Consider the following 17,812-nt stretch of genomic DNA (forward strand, 5'->3'; position numbering starts at 1 on the left):
GAAATCAACTTTAAATAACTTGAACAAAATTTTTTGGTGAACAAAAAACTCAATATAACTTTAATTAACAATAGACACAGATTTATATGACATATATATCTAATAATAACACATTGAAATATTTAAACAAAATTTAACTTACTACAGATACACGTCTTTACTCTCTTGCGTCTCTGATCTTTCTCCCTTTCAACTCTGACATCCGTCACTTATATTAACATGAATTATGAAAGACCTGCTCGTGGTTTCATCATCCTACTCTAGTCAGTCACCTGAGACAATCTGGCATACATTATTTACATTCATCAAAAGTTTTTTTTTGTTCTTTATCCTTTCTAATTTCATTCTCATTACCCCCCTGATTCTCTCTCTCTCTCTCTCTCTTATAATTTTATCTCTCTTGTCTTGATACATCACTCTTTTGTATCGTACTCCTTATCTCGTTCTCTCTATCGACTCACGCTCTCTGTCCATCTTGAGTGCCACTTTGAACTAACCCTTACGTCATGGTTTTGTTTTTCCCATTTCTTAAGCATCTGTATACATTTAGTTGGGTATTTACACGATTCTCTCCCTTCTCAGACTATTCTTTCCTTATAATCCTCTCCCCCCCCCCCCCTATTTTTTTTTTTACCAAATAAAATCAAAGAAAAATGTTTCGTTCATTTCTTTCATTTCTCTTGTTTATTCCTTCCAGATGTAGCCAGTCCTATGACACCAAGCAGCTCCCCAAGGCAAGTGTCATCATTTGTTTTCATAACGAGGCCGTGTCTGTACTCCTCCGAACTGTCCACTCTATTCTTGATCGGTCACCAGCTGAATTACTGGACAAGATTATTGTAGTGGACGACAACAGTACAATAGGTAAATTGTTATTTACAAGCAAACAAAAAGTCAGTGTTGGGGCACTATGTCAGTGTTACGGCAACTGACCGAATGATCTTGATCTTTTGTGGAGACATTTGTTGTTGTTATATTTTGTGTTAATTCAAGCTTGATTATCCACCTCCCACGACCTGTACAAACCTGCCCACAAATGTGTTAACTAAATACAGTTGGACATTGTCATGTCCACTCATGACGTCACTTGCCCGTAGTAAAAGAAAAACAATAATAAAAGAAAAAACAAAGACCAAACAATGAACTGAATGTCTTCAAAGGAAATAAGCAAGACTTCCTGGAAGCAAGAGTTATGGAGCTCCAATATCTCATTCCATCATTAGAAACAGAAGAAAAATTTAAAGAGAGCTTTTAAAAAAAAGTCTCGACATGGTAGGAGGCAATACTTTTGGAAGGATGTTATTTTGTTTGACACCAGATGAATGTTAGAGCATTAATGTGCGACTAAACAATCCTATTCAACAACAAAGAAGTTAACATTGGCTAAGTTTTGGCCCTATCAGATTTACGACCAAAACACATCCACAACCAAAACACATCCACAACCAAAACAAAGCCAAAACTCGATCACGCTACACGTGTTGCCCTGTTCACCTTCAGTAGACGGCCACATCCCTAGACATCAGTCATGACTCCATTCCCCCACCCTGACTGCCCCACATCATCAGCCATTAACAATCACATCCCTTCACCCCCGTCTCAAGCGTCATTCAGACTTACACGATCTCTCAACTAAAGCTACAGTCTCAACTTCATCCACCATTACCCGCTATTTGACAATAGAATAAGAGACAGAGAGAGAGAGAGAGAAAAAAAAAGGTCTGGTTTCTTCACACAGCACCCCCTTCCCCCCTCCACTCCGCATCTTCAGCGGCCAGTATCTCCATCCATCATCCTCCATCCTGGGTTTGTATGCCACATCACATTCAGGAATTTTCACCCGTAGTCCGTCATCTTCTATTTTCAGAAACGGAGAGTACTCACTGACCATTGAACCAAACGGAGAGTACTCACTGACCATTGAACCAAACGGAGAGTACTCACTGACCATTGAACCAAACGAAGAGTACTCACTGACCATTGAACCAAACGGAGAGTACTCACTGACCAATGAACCAAACGGAGAGTACTCACTGACCATTGAACCAAACGGAGAGTACTCACTGACCAATGAACCAAACGGAGAGTACTCACTGACCAATAAACCAAACGGAGAGTACTCACTGACCATTGAACCAAACGGAGAGTACTCACTGACCAATGAACCAAACGGAGAGTACTCACTGACCATTGAACCAAACGGAGAGTACTCACTGACCAATGAACCAAACGGAGAGTACTCACTGACCATTGAACCAAACGGAGAGTACTCACTGACCATTGAACCAAACGGAGAGTACTCACTGACCATTGAACCAAACGGAGAGTACTCACTGACCAATGAACCAAACGGAGAGTACTCACTGACCATTGAACCAAACGGAGAGTACTCACTGACCAATGAACCAAACGGAGAGTACTCACTGACCATTGAACCAAACGGAGAGTACTCACTGACCAATGAACCAAACGGAGAGTACTCACTGACCAATAAACCAAACGGAGAGTACTCACTGACCATTGAACCAAACGGAGAGTACTCACTGACCAATGAACCAAACGGAGAGTACTCACTGACCATTGAACCAAACGGAGAGTACTCACTGACCAATGAACCAAACGGAGAGTACTCACTGACCATTGAACCAAACGGAGAGTACTCAATGACCAATGAACCAAACGGAGAGTACTCACTGACCATTGAACCAAACGGAGAGTACTCACTGACCAATGAACCAAACGGAGAGTACTCACTGACCATTGAACCAAACGGAGAGTACTCACTGACCAATGAACCAAACGGAGAGTACTCACTGACCATTGAACCAAACGGAGAGTACTCACTGACCATTGAACCAAACGGAGAGTACTCACTGACCAATGAACCAAACGGAGAGTACTCACTGACCAATAAACCAAACGGAGAGTACTCACTGACCATTGAACCAAACGGAGAATACTCACTGACCAATGAACCAAACGGAGAGTACTCACTGACCATTGAACCAAACGGAGAGTACTCACTGACCAATGAACCAAACGGAGAGTACTCACTGACCATTGAACCAAAGGGGGCACGTGGTATACAACGGGAAAGAGGAGAGGCTTTTTTTTCTATTGTTAATATTGGATTTAACTGAAAATTACGATTTGTGTTTTTGAAACCCTATACCGCTCTCACAAGTAGCCAATATTGAATCTTTAATCCATAGCTTTAGTTTCCGACCCTGTAAAAGGCAACCCCCACAGAACATAAGGTGTTTCTCTGTTTGTGTGTCTTTACCAGAAAGTAATGCTTCATTATTTTTTCACTTAAACAATTATTGTAATGCAAATAGTTTTTTTTTTTAACCTCGCTGTAGTGCCTTTATCTTTTTTGCTGTAGTGTCAATGTCTTTCCCTTGTTGTAGCGCCTAGCCCTAGAGTTTCCCTAATCTAAGTTTCTATTTCCTTGTACAGAAGATTTACAGTCTCATTTAGTTGAAGAACTGGCTCATCTGTCCAACAAAATACTTTTGACCAGGACTTCAAAAAGAGAGGGACTCGTCCGCGCCAGATTGTTAGGTAGGTAAAGGCATATTATTTATTAAATTATTTATTTATTTATTTTATTATATATATTTTTTTTTTTTGCTTTTTTTTTTTAAAATATAACATGCGGACAAACTCTGTGCTGTAGAGAGAGACCTAAGTGTTACTGGTTGCGGATTTTTTTTCTTGCTGATTTCTTTTGAATCTTGTCCTGCACATAATGATCCTAGAGTGCTTGATGTTGTTTAAAATTTCTATTAAAATTTTAGAAGTAAATTACGAATTTTTTGGGTCTATCTAGCTTTCTCTAAAACACATAGGTCCGATTTCTAGGTCTATCTAACTTTCTCTCAATCTCCTAGGCCTAAGATTAGTCATTGAATTGTTTTAGAACCTACAGTTACTGTAAACAGCGATTAAACAGAATTTAAGATAAATACATATTTAAAATTGTATTTTCTTTGATGTTAATTAAGGCAGAATTTGTTGAGTTTGTTTACCGTTGTCAAGTGAATTATTAATCAATTAACAGAATCTTTCGCCATGGAACATAAAATGGCCTGAACTTTTGTTTCCAGTCTTAAATTAACTTGAATATTTGTGTGTGTGTGTGTGACTTTTTAGGATTTGGCTTTACTGTCAACGCCTAGCCCTAGGTGGATTTCAATTGTAAAGTAATTTTCATGAACTTAGATTATTATTCCTTATTTGGCAGGAATTGGCTTATATTTTTCTAGAGCTGGGGTGAGAGGTCAATCTATTGGTAACCAAAAGTCTAATAGACTTCAAAAGTCCTCCGCTCAGCTTCTGTTATATCTCTTTTCGAGGTCTCGTACTTCTGTGACTCACGCGAGCTCGCGCCTATGGCTCTTTGAGCCCTTTAATTACAAATCAGGGCTGGGCGATAATTGAGAACGAAGCCCATGGCAAATTTATTTCTTTGATAAGGCTTCATTAGAGTCTGTGCTATCAAATTAAGTATCGATTCAGGGCTCCTGCATCAAAGTCGCATTCTTCATTTTTTGCACGACAGACCTCGATTTCATTTCTTGTTTCTCCCCGTCTGCTCTCGTTCCTCTTCTCCGTCGGCTTTTTTTTTTCATCTCATCTCCTTTAGTTGTTGACTGTCCGAAAATTTCCATTTTATTCAGTGATTTCCTCACCACTGCTCATTGTCGCTAACAAGACCGGTGTGTCGCATGCCCAAATACAATTATGAGTCTTTTGGAAGGCAACTGAAAGCCCCGGGGATCCCAAACAATGGCGCATCGGGGCGTTCCGGCTTCTATGGAAATTGGGAATCCAGTGGGGAATTACCCCCTTGTCGTCTCCGTTTTATTTCTAGTGGTTGACAAATGGTCCGCCATGTCCACGCTGGCATCTAGTGTTTAAAAAAGAATCTCGAGATTGGCCAGAACGTCTGCCAGACAGTTGAGTTTTGACCAATAACTTTCTTTGTTGTCCCGAGATTTTGTTTTTTGGTTGAGATTTAATTAGAAGAACAAAGAAGTGAGAATGATGCAAATGACGCGGGCAAGAGCAGAACCTCTTTTAAAAGAAGCTAAATCATTGAGATGAAAATAGCTGATTACTTGAAAGTGACCGACAAAGAAATTTGTTAATTAAATGCAGAATGTGTTGACTTTGTTTACCGCTGACCAGTGAAGTATTAATTTAACAGACATTCACGAGAGGCTCATACAATGCTGGGAGGATGGTCGTCATAGTCTGTGCTTGCGTGTGTGAGGATAGTCTGACTTTTTGAAAATTTGGCATTTTATTTAGACCACTTAGTTGCTCAATACACTTGATTTAAAAACAAACTATTGCACAGCACCCATTTTGTTTCCAATGCCAATTCCATTTTTGTGTTTTTTTTATTTTAACACTGTCTTCTATTTCGTAGTAATCCCTTTTTCTTTACTGTACATTTATGTAGGCCTACATATAGGGCCTATAACTCAGCCTGGAAACTGAAACATTGAAGCGGTACAGACACAGAGAAAGTATAAATGTTATCCCCCCCCCCCTAAAAAAAAAAAAAAAAGAATTAAAAAACACACACAAACACACATAGACCTAAGCACACAGGCAAACCCGAGTCTCGACCACCTGATAGTTCAGACGTTGTATTCAATAGACAATGAGCCAGAAATCACTGCGAGAGATAGTTATTAGAAGAGGTGTAGCGTAGGGGAAGGCAATGAAAGTGTAAATCATGATTATCTGCCCATTAAAATAGTGGTCATTGAATAGGTGACGTTCTGATTCTAAATTGCCTAAGCGTTTCAAATTGTAGTGACCACCACGAGACGAGGGACAATTCATAGACCTACTACATTTAGATCTTATGTTTGTAACGTCCAGGGATACATCTATCGTCACAATAACACCATTTTATACTAGATACTAGCATTGCTAATCTCCAATGTGACTGTATGACACAGATGATGTTGTGTTTCAAATCTAGGCGCGGAGCTGGCTACATCAGACGTGATCATTTTCTTGGATGCCCACTGCGAGTGTAACGTTGGATGGCTGGAGCCTCTACTCTCTCGTCTATACGAGAATCCACAAAAGGTAATAGCCAATTGTTTCTACACTTATCAAGACTAGTATCGAGTTTTAATATTCTCGCAGTAAGGGTCTTTTGAGGATGTTAAGAGAAAGGGAAACTATAAATAATAAAAATAGAAATAATTTAATACATTTAATGAGACAATATTAACCATTTTTAGGGGCCAACCAAAAGGGAAGGGGGCAGTCTTCATTCGTTTTCTGTGATTGTGCTCTGTCCATCTGCCACTTTTAGATCTCAACAACTAACAACGTTATTGACAATCTAATTTCACTATATTTTATAGTGTGCTAAAACGGGCCATACCCCTTTTTGGTCATCTGATAGCGAACCCTTTTTTTTTTTTGACAATCAAATTCAAACTTTTTTTTTTATATATAAATTATAAAACAATAGTTAAAAGAATTATAAAATGATATATTATGAAATTATATAAGGGACCATATAGCCACGATAGAGAGAAAGGGAGTGACCGATTCGTTCATTACTCACTTTACCAATTGGGTTGGACGAAAAAAAAAAGAAAATTTAGTCTGTCATTAATTACCTTGTGGCCAGAATAACTAAGCACCTTTCACGGTTTATGTTTCCCAAAACAATTATTTAATCTTAGGTTGTTGGAGTTTATCAAAATTTATAGCCGATTCCACTTATTATCCCACTTAGGGGTAGGCCTACTAAAAAAAAAAAAGAAATTTAACCCAGTGGGGTGGCTGAGTTGCTTGGCTTCCGAACCGAGAGGTCTCGGGTTCGAATCTTGGTGAAGACTGGGATTTAAATTTCGCCCCTGAGTCCAACCAATGCTTATATATGTACCTGACTTTAGTTGAGAAAAGTAAAGGCGGTTGGTCGTTGGCCAAAGAAACTGCAATTACATCATCTGCCCCATAGATCGCAAAGTCTAAAAGGGGGTACTTTACTTTACTATAAAGGTCACTAGTCACATATTCATCTCTCCAAAATACGAAAAGTGCTAATTTAATATAATTTCACCCTAATGTTCGTCTTGCTAAAAATATTTCAACGTACTGTGTATGTGAATTAATCTTCGAAACCCAAAAGACCAAGAAGCCATTACTAGCACTAGCCATCTTCTTTTTGTGGCTGAATGTTAAAAGGTGATTGTATGAAAAGTATAACGCCGTTACTGAAACAAATTTGAAGTCAATATAACCACCTGAGTTGTTCCCATCCCTTCTCTTCAAATAGTCTATTGAAATGAATACAATTATCTACACTAGCATTTGACTAGTTGCTAGTCGAGTAGAGCATTGAATGTTTTTTGCTTCAATAAATTGTCTTTATTGATTCTGAAAAGCATCCACTGGACATAGGCCTATTATCTATTACAGTGAGTTATATCTTTATCTTTAGCCATCATTGGATTAGCTTACTAAGTAAGACAAGGATAAGACAAAGATCTTCCCATTTCTATTGAAAAAGTTCCAGACCCAAACTGTACTTTGTTTCTACTTCAAAATCTACTAAAACGTTTTTGTGTGTTGCAAACCCATTTGGTCACACTTTACGTTTTCTATACAGTTGAAAAGAAAACACTCCTCTGGTCTTAAGTGGCGAGTTGCTCTAGGTGTGGCTGCTGGTGCCACTGGTGGAGAATATTACGGATAAAATGGCAGCATCGACCAGGAGGCATAAATTAAGGCTGCAGAGTGTCTTCTTTTTAGGAGGAAGGGGGGTAGGATAACTGTAAAGCCAGGTACATCACGTGTTGTTTGATTGCCACAGGTGGTAACACCCTACATCGACACGATCAAAGCAGAGAACTTTCAGTACAAGAAATCCCCAGAGCGTCTAAGGGGAGGTTTCAATTGGAGGCTAGAGTTCGGGTGGCGATCTGCAAATGTCGGAGCCAAGCCTGGGTCAGAAAAAGATGCCATTATGTAAGTATATTTGTTTTATATTTTGTTTTCAATGGCTCTAACATCGATTAAAAAACAATTGATCTTCTTGGGTATGTGAAACTTTAAAATGGAAAATGATTTACGGTATTTCAATATTAAATCTAAATCTGTATTATTGTACCAGAATATTAACTTTCTGGGGCCTTTGCTTCAATTTATATTAGCAGATAAGCCTATTTATAGTCGGTAAGTTGTATATTACATTTAATCATTATTACAAAAACTCACATATAACTGTAAATTATTATCTGAGTAACAGAGAAAAATCAAGTGCATTTTTCTTTCCATTCTCTCCCCCCCCCCCCCCATCTCTCTTTCCATGTCTTTGCTTAATAAACATTTCAATTGTTTTCAGAACCCCAGTCATTAGTGGCGGACTGTTTGCAATCTGGCGTGATTACTTCAAGTCTATTGGCAGTTATGACCCGGAGCTAGATATATGGGGAGGTGAAAACTTCGAACTCTCATTTAAGGTATTAAACATTTCAATGTTTTAAGTTTAGAGTATTCTAGAGTCTATAGGCCTTCACCTATCCTGGAACTGAAATCTCAAGTTTCTGAGCATATGATTTACCAGACTAATTCTAATGATCATACAGAGCTAGGACATTTTCGTCCAATAAGAGGCCAAACTGAATTCTTAAAAAAACACACGAGGATTCCAACCTAGGACCTGCAGATTGTTTTTTACGTAATGGCCACTGATGAGAATTGAAGCTTTTTTTGCACAATCTTAAAATTTTACTTCTACATTTGAAAAAAACACACAAAAAAAACGTGTATTTTCAGGCTTGCATTGCAAGGGAAGTAATACAGCCATTTGTGCAGATACCATAGTTACATCCCTTTAATTACAAACCTTTTATACAGATTTGCATAATGCTTGACCTATAGACAATTTGTACACTATAATAAAAGACAATCATACTAAATTGCTGTAGCTGTATGTATAATGAATAAAGTTAACAAATGTATACTTTTTGGGGTCATTAATTCATTAAATAATTTAGCCTATTCTATTCCATTAAAGTTTTATTAATGAACTCCGTCCGCTTTTGTCATCTGTTCTTCATCAGCATCTCAATTTACTAGTGATTCTTCTATTGTATTCTGCTGAGCATGCAGGTCTGTTTGAATTTTACAAGCTTGATTTATTTCTGGATGCATTTTGAGCTTGTCAGTCACATACCTGACTTCTTTTGTTTTCTGTACGCCAGTTTCTATCTCATCCATTTTCTGTTGAAAGGCTTCTCAAATACTTTTAGTACTGTTTTAGTTTGTTTATAAATTTATGACATCCATTTTAAAATGTAACTCTGTTTTTTTTTTTTGCCTTATGTAATAATGTTTGTTTAAAAATGTAATAATGTTCTTTTCAAAATGTGATAATGTTTGTTTTACAATGTTATAATGTTTTGTTTTTTTCAAAACCGATTTTAGACATGGATGTGTGGAGGAAGTTTAGAAATTATTCCATGTTCACGAGTAGGTCACGTGTTTCGAGCATCTCTCCCTTACAGTTTCAGCAAGGACAGAGAAGAAGTAGTTTTGAGAAATCTAGGTCGTGTAGCTAGCGTGTGGATGGATGAATATGCTGACACTTTTTATGCAGCTGTGGTATGTCTGACTATTGTCATTCTTCAGTTGTGAATATTTGGTAAAATTTTATTCAGGTCTAGAGCCAGACAGACAAAAAAGTTAACTCACCTTGAAAAAAAGGGTTCAATTTAAAAATGTGCCTTTTCTTTCAAATTAGTGAAAAGTTTTGACTCTTTGACAACTTCATCAAATGTATGAAATTTGTACAAGTTTTTTTTAGATTAGATGCTCTTTTAAGCTCTTGCTACTAAACAATGTATGTAATATAATGTGCCAATCACTCTCTCCTTATTCCAACTCCACTTAATAGAGAAATAAAGACAAAGACCAATAGTTTCAATGTTTAGCTCTCTATTATTAGAAAAAAGATTGGCTGAGATTATATTTTGCTTTCTCTGAACAAATTTGTTTCTAGTTTTCTAGTCCAGTCTAGCATTCTGTAGATAAACAATAGATCTGTTACAGGAGCGGACTGGGTGTCGAAAGCGGCCCGGGCATTTCTATACAATCATGCCACATAATGGGCGTCCAATCATACCTGACCTCAAAATCCTAGTGTAAATTTTAATAATGTATCAAAAGTAGTTGGTATATGAATAAATTATTAGATGATTTTGAAACTATCTGATAAGCGCTATTACTATATGAATAAAGTATAATGTGGAATCTCTTATTGTGAAAAGGTTTTGCTACCATATACATTAGCATTCACATCCAAGACATCTGAAGATCCCCCATTAACAAACATATTGTTTATGATTCACTTTCACTCCTCGCCATTTTCCTTTACATTTGAACTTCAATTTACAAATACAACTCTTCATCCTCCATTATTTAACTGTCCATTCCACAAGGTCATGGGGGCGCAGTGGCTGAGTGGTTAAGCGCTTCCGAACCTGATGTCCTGGGTTTGAATCTCGGTGAAGACTAGGATTTTGAATTTCGGTCCACCCAACCTTAACGGGTACCTGACTTTAGTTGAGAAAGTAATGGCTGTTGGTCATTGTGCTGGCCACATGACACCCTGCTCGTTAGCAACTGGCAAAGAAACAGATGACCTTAACATCTGATCTATAGATCGCAAGGTCTGAAAGAGAACTTTACTCTCATATAGGCCTACTGCTTTCTCAATAACTTGGAAACCTAGTTTGACTGCATCTTAAAGCTGGCTACAAACATACACAACAGAACATATCCACTTGTTTTTAATATCCTTACGTTCAGTAAAACAAACGCTGTCAAGATAATCTCATGTTCTAGCAAAGCCTCTTTGTATTTCGATTTAAGTCAATAATTCTTGTGTCAAAGCCTGTTCATTCGTAGGCTAAATGCTGTCATCATAAAGTTTGTGAATGACAGCAATCTAAATTAGACTAAATAGAGACCAGACGTAGATCTAGATTTAAATATATTAAACAATTTGAACAAAATTCCCATCTAAGATATAACTTATATTCTTACTGCTTAGGGGGTGCAGATTTATTTATTATGTAAACATTAAGAATTGAATCTGATGCTAAAAGCATAGTAGACAATTACATAGTAGTAAAGTTCCCCTTTTAGATCTTGTAGTCTATATGGCAGATGATGTAAAGGTCATCTGTTTCTGTGGCATACGGTTTACGAGGGTGTAATGTGGTCAGCACAACGACCCACCGCTTTTCCTCAACTAATGTCAGGTACCCATTAGAGCTGGGTTACTCAAAGGCGCCCAAAGATCCCGAAATAAAACAAAGTTCTTACATAATCTTAACGTTACTCTACTTAGAAGAAGAGTCTTATCAAAGACGACATTTTGCACTGTTTGCTTTAATGTGAACAATAACGCCAAATGATTTTTAAAAATTTATTACTTTAAATGATCAAAACATGACTATATGACTTGAATATTCCTGGTCCATTGGTGAATTCGATTGGATGGGGGGGGGGGGGGGGCTCTGAGTTTGTGTGATAACATAAACTCTCTTTGTAATATTGTTTTGCAAAGCATTCCAGCAATAGTTATTAGTACTTATTTTCTGCTCCTTCTTTTTAGATTATTTTGTATTATGATTCCAATCAACACATTTCAACACTGTTCATGATAATAATTGTGATTTGTGAAGGACTTCGTAGCGGGGCCAACTTCATCAAACAAAAAAAGAATTCGTATGTGACTGGACATGTCCTCTATAGGACTTGGAACGTTGTTGTTGATCCCTTTATAGATTCACACTAACGTCAATCTCTATAAGAAATAAATGCCTTAATTTTCTTGTTTATCGTTTAGAGACGTCTACTAGAAACACTATATACGGATGAAGGATATTTATGACAATGTTTTTAGATTAGTATTAGACTTGAAAAGTGTAAAATAATATTTTTATTTAATCATGACGCTCGAAGTGTTGCCTTTTAAGAGAATAATATAAATCTTGAAACAATTTACTGGCATTGATGCAGCCCTTTCGGCCCACTTGGGTACCGGCCCACCGGGCATTTGCCTGAATGCCCATATAGCCTGTCTGCCCCTGATCTGTTAGTACATATTTAAATTAGAAATGGAAATATTTTTATTTTTTTTGGGGGGGAGGGTCTTCAACAAATCATTTATAAAATAAAATAAATAAAGGAAGAAACATTTTCAGATTGTTTATTAATTTTTAAAAGTAAATTTGCTTGACTCATCAATACTCCATGAACTTGTAATGTCATTTCAACAAGCGGCCATACTGTACTCTCTTATAGAATAGATCTTACACCAGTTTATATTTGCCATTCAGTGTGTTCAGCTTCAGATAATTATTATAATAATATCATTTGCAAAACAAGTAGATACTGTGTTTAGATATCAATAAATAATTTTTTTTTAAATTAAATAATGTGTTCAGCCTTTCAGATTAAAAAAAAAGTATTTCAGCTTTCATATTTCATCAGTCCTTGTTGCTTATTACTGATTAGTTGACAAGATTAATTCTATTTTGGTTTGTGGAATCAGGATATTATTTCCTAGATGAAATATAATCTATTTGGGAGTAGAGATTAGTAAAAATTGAAAAGATCCACAAATCAAAGTTTTAGCATTGAATCAGTAGATTTGATTGAAATCATAGTGATATAAAACTCATAAACATCTTTATGACAAGATTACACTATTATTTGTCTCTTATTTCTTATTCAATATCAAATCATCTTCTTTGTTTTCAGAACATGCCAGAAAAGCTTGATTTGGGAGACATATCTCCAAGAATCCAGCTAAGAAAGAAGTTGAAATGCCATTCATTTGACTGGTATCTAAAAAACATATTTCCACAACTTGACTCCATAAATCAAGAAACCTTGCACTATGGAATGGTAAAAACTTGGACTACTTTGTCTGAAATTGTTTTACAATTTCTATAGTGAATGGAAGCCAATTTTTTTTTATCACTTAGAATTTTATGATTTTGTTTACATTAACAAGTCATAGGAATATAAAATTAGACTAATTAAACAAAAGTAAAAATTCATAAAACACTTTTCAATTAGAAATGCAGATGATTCTTATTGTGAAAGCACAAAAGTTTCTTGTCTTTTGCTTATAGTAAGTGAGTACAGAAAGTTGTTATTGCATTGGTTGTTATTCGAAAAAAAAAATGTTTTTGTTTGGGTTTAGTGGTTATACATTTTTTTGGTTCTGATATGATTATTTTAAAACATGTTAGTTATTAGATTGGTTTTTCAAGAATTTAATGTTCCTCTCAACAGGTGAGAAATCAAGGCTCTCTTATGTGTCTAGATGTTCTCAGCTCAACGTCTGATTTCTACATTGGTCTTTCTCCATGTCATGGAGGGAAAAATCAGGTTGGTTAAAATAGCTAATAGTACACTTCATTATCTGTTCCTGGGCAACATTTTTATTAATGCAATTGAATTACCTTCTGGGCATGTTGAGTAAAATGAGAATTAACTGTTGTCTCTACAGACTTTTAACCTGACATCCAACAAGAGATTATCACAAGCTGAAGCCTGCATAAAGCCAGGAATAAATAAACAACTTACTCTGTCTGTGTGTAAGAACAATATGTCTTGGGTTTATCAGGTTTGTGTCATCTTTTAATGGTACACATTGCAGCATTTTCTAAAATAATTGTTCAATAGCATGCATTTTTTGAATGGATAAAGTAGAAAAAAATAATTTTTTTAGATCACTGTATTAAAAAATTGTATTAAGTTATTTATTAAAAATTAAAGATTGTTGTTGGCTTCCATCAGTCATAGAATGACTATGGTTCATCTTGTAGAATACCTTTTTCACAGTCCTACAACCTGGTAGAAAATGAGATAAGATTGAACCACAAGTTTAAACTTGATTCAGATAAGACTGAACTATAATTTCATACTTGATTCAATAAGATTGATCTAAAAGTTTATTATTGATTCAAATATGATAAATATTTCTACTTGATTCATAAGATTGAACCAAAGTATAAACTTGATTCAGATAAAATTGAACTAAAAGTTTATACTTTTATTCAAATAGGATTATCCAAAAATAAAACTTGATTCAAATATTTAAATAACATTTCATTTTAAGATATTGTTTATTCAAATGTAATTAAAATTGAAAACTATCATTCATAGATTTAATCAGTGGAATAAAGGGGCAAATATTGGATTTTTCTTTTCACAGAATGGGTTTTTAAGACTAGATCAGACAGAATTGTGCCTGACCTCAGTAGACAATGAAGCTGTTCAACTTCTACCTTGTGACTTCAGCCTTGAAACCAACATAGTTGTATCTAAAGTCAATCAGTCACCTGATAGTCCAAGTCAAACTAGTGACAATACAATCATGCAAACTAATAGTTTTCAGAAATGGACTTTTGATTATGCTTTTAATTGGAAAAGAAGAAGGAGAAGAAACTGAAGCAGATGCCTAGGTTTTTAGTCTGTAGTTTGTTTTTGTAAATATGTACTACAATTTTGTGCAAATGTTTATTACAATTTGTTTCATTCATTTTATTTATTTAAATGTTTATTTTTAAAAACAAGTGTTTTATTCTTAGGAATTTGATTATTGTGCCTTAATTTAATGATCTTTTTAATACTAAAATCAGCATGTTTTTTTTTTTAATTATAAATATGATACTAGCAAATTTTGCTCAGAAGTAAGAAATCTAGTTTCCTTAATCACAAAAACTACAGTTGAGTTCATTAATAAATTGTATTCCAAAACTAAAAAAAGAGTTTAGAAGATATTTAATGATTTTTAAAGTTATTATTTGGTACTGCAATAACAGATTGTTGTCAATAGAATTAACTGGTGAGTTACAGGAGTTCATGAAGAATGTATTCTTGTATAAAAACAATAAAAACTTCTCTATGCGGCTGTTATTTTAACTTTTGTTAGACACAATGCTCCTTTAATGTTTTGAATAGAAATAAAATGATAGGTTGAATTCTAAAAGAGATGATTATTTGTATATGTTTGTACATACTGTTGCGTACAGGAACAATTTGTTCTTAGTAGAATGTTATTGTAAAATTTAGCTATATGTTTTTGATAATACAACTTGTATGTTAATTGTTAATATGACAGTATTCATGACATCTGGTTTTGTATGGCAGACTGTGGCACACTAGATATTGTATAAATGACTAGGGAAAACAAGGTATTGTATGAATGACCAGGGTAGATAAAAATTATATGAATGACCAGGGTAGACAAAATATTTTAAGAATGACTAGGGCAAACAAGGTATTGTATGAATGACCATGGTAGACAAAATATTGTATGAATGACTAGGGCAGACAAAATATTGTCTAAATGACTAGGGCAGACTAAATATTGTATGAATGACAGTAGACTAAACAATGTCTTCACACCACTTTGAAGTATTGTCAACCTATTAATGCAAAATTAGTGAGTCAAGCTGTTCAAAATAGTGAATGCACCATCAGTGTGATTTTTTTGTTCAAATGAGAAGACTGTTTAGTTTATTTCCTCCCTTCTTTCACACACAGACACACACAAACGATGTCATACTTCGTACAAAGAAACATGCCCATCATTATCAAGTCTATTCATTTCTTTGCAGTGACATTTGTCATGTTTTTTTCTAGCCAAGTTCTATAACTCCATCTAGGAGGAGTGAGCCTAGATCAAAGTATTCCTGCAATACTTCTTCTTGTGATACTCAGTTTAAATGATCTCATTCATTTCTAAACTATTATTTATAATTATTATTATTATTATGTTGTTTTTTTTTCAATAAAACATGTCAACCAACTATACCCTTTTTTTTTATGTTATTTTTTTTTAATTATCAGTGTTGAAGTTATATTTCGCTTATGTTATGAAAGGGAGACTACCTTAAATTAATTTCACCTAAAATAGATTCACTATTATAATCCTTGAATGTTTTTTAGACATTTCACCATCACATGTATCGTATATATATTTTTTTTATTATTTGGCCTTCAAAATCAAAAATTAAATGAAAGCATTGATACTTTTTACAATTCCATTTCTGAATGGGTGGATGGACACGGATCTATGCATCGGGTCTAACGATTTCCCTAGAAATTTAACAGCACAAATATATTTTTCGCAAAAGAATTACTACTATTGGTCGCACAAAGTAAACTCTTGCTTGACCGTTATAATTTTTCGAAATATTATCTTGTAAAATTAAATGTGATCTTTATTTTGAACATGTACACGTCAGCGGCTAATTCCTGGAGTATTCATTAAAGAGTAACTATTAGTTTACAGTGGCGTAGCTAGGACTTTGCCACCTTTTGAGGGCCCCTGCATTTTTCGTAATATTTAATGTAAAAAAAAACATTCTTAGGGGGCCCCACGGGTGATTTTCGAATTCTCCCCCCACCCTAGCTACGCCTCTGCCTAAATAAATAGACGTTCAGGAATAGTATGCACACCGCGTCTTCTGTGTCTAAATCTATAGACCTATCACGAAACCAAACTAGTACCTGTCTTTTAAAGTGTCCCTAGTAAGAGCAAAGTAATCGCTCTTTCAAAAAGGCATCCACTTAGTATTGACTATTTTCATGCATGGTGGAAGACCTAAAAATAGCAAACTTTTTGGTGTATCCGGTTCTAAAATTAGGTTGTTTTTTTTTGGGGGGGGGGCGTTGTGTGTTCATGGCTCTAGATTAGCGTACATTTTGTTGATCTGCACCACTTGAAAAATGGGGAGGGGAATGCGAAAACATTCTTTAAACTATTAATAAAAGCATTTATACAGGTTGTGCTTTTTTCCCCTCACAAGTCTGTTCCCTCAACCACCTGAAAGGAGCCCCCGTTTTCCACTGCGCTATTATCGATGGTTACGGACAGTTTAGGCTCCACCACTGGTCGTGTCCCTCTGGGCTGCCTATATGCTTCTAGACACAATGGGCCTTATCGAAGTCTTCCAAATAATTTCAACCTTTTCTCAACACTACTAGGTTTAGTTCGTGCTTTTTTGGAACGTTTCAAACAGCTAACGGATGTTCTCACGCCCACGACCCTCACTGGATCCGCCACTCGCCAAGCTACTAAATATTTGTAAAATACGCACTCATTTATTGATCAAAAGATATCTTAAACCGTCGTACAGATCCGCATGAAATTTCGTACAGATTCTTTTTACCTCTTAGACTCTCACTAAAAACTGTTTTTGACAGGTTCGCAACCTAAGGACCGCTTTTCGCAAAAACAAGCTTTCCATCAAACCATTCCATAAGGCCGCAGTCTAATTAGAAAGCATAAATAGAAATATGTCACAAATTCTGTTTTAAAGCATTTATTTTCTTTTTCTCTAAATCTACTTATTTTTAATGTGCCATACGTCATTTCCACTTTCTTTTAGAGGCATTCTAAATAAAAAAAAAACAAAGCCAATCCTAATAGCAGTGATGCCCAGCCTAATTCGACCTTCGGGCCATTTTAATTTCCAACTCTCGTGTCGCGGGCCACATGACCGAAAAGATACAAAAAAAGTAATGCAATGGAACTAGAAACTATTTTATTAGAAACCCGTGGATCTAGCACTTACATTAATTAGTGAGATGTTTGAAGTTTTATCTTTTTTTCTACCCTTCGGAACAATGGCTTCAATTCTCTACTTACAATGTGAGCAACATTCTATCTAGCTTAACCGTCTCTTTTTGGCAACTAGCCTATATTCAATCCTTCAATCTCTAGGTGTAGTTTAAC

At 35.5% G+C, this 17,812-nt stretch overlaps 1 protein-coding gene across 4 annotated transcripts in view; it reads left to right on the forward strand.

Annotated features, from left to right (window-relative positions):
* The window catches only part of LOC106075826 (uncharacterized), a 125,550-nt gene extending 109,673 nt beyond the window's left edge, over positions 1–15,877 (forward strand). For all 4 annotated transcript variants that reach the window (XM_056006442.1, XM_056006431.1, XM_056006460.1 and 1 more), the window contains 10 exons: positions 698–864; positions 3,460–3,564; positions 6,002–6,111; positions 7,856–8,010; positions 8,387–8,504; positions 9,472–9,648; positions 12,817–12,963; positions 13,357–13,452; positions 13,574–13,690; positions 14,282–15,877. In XM_056006442.1, coding sequence (XP_055862417.1) covers positions 698–864; positions 3,460–3,564; positions 6,002–6,111; positions 7,856–8,010; positions 8,387–8,504; positions 9,472–9,648; positions 12,817–12,963; positions 13,357–13,452; positions 13,574–13,690; positions 14,282–14,518 — 1,429 coding nt within the window. In that variant the 3' untranslated portion in view covers positions 14,519–15,877. The remainder of the gene's footprint in view (positions 1–697; positions 865–3,459; positions 3,565–6,001; positions 6,112–7,855; positions 8,011–8,386; positions 8,505–9,471; positions 9,649–12,816; positions 12,964–13,356; positions 13,453–13,573; positions 13,691–14,281) is intronic.
* The last annotated feature ends 1,935 nt before the right edge of the window (positions 15,878–17,812 follow it).

Source organism: Biomphalaria glabrata, chromosome 1 (genome assembly GCF_947242115.1).
Source record: "Biomphalaria glabrata chromosome 1, xgBioGlab47.1, whole genome shotgun sequence".
NCBI classification, from domain to species: Eukaryota; Metazoa; Mollusca; class Gastropoda; family Planorbidae; genus Biomphalaria; species Biomphalaria glabrata.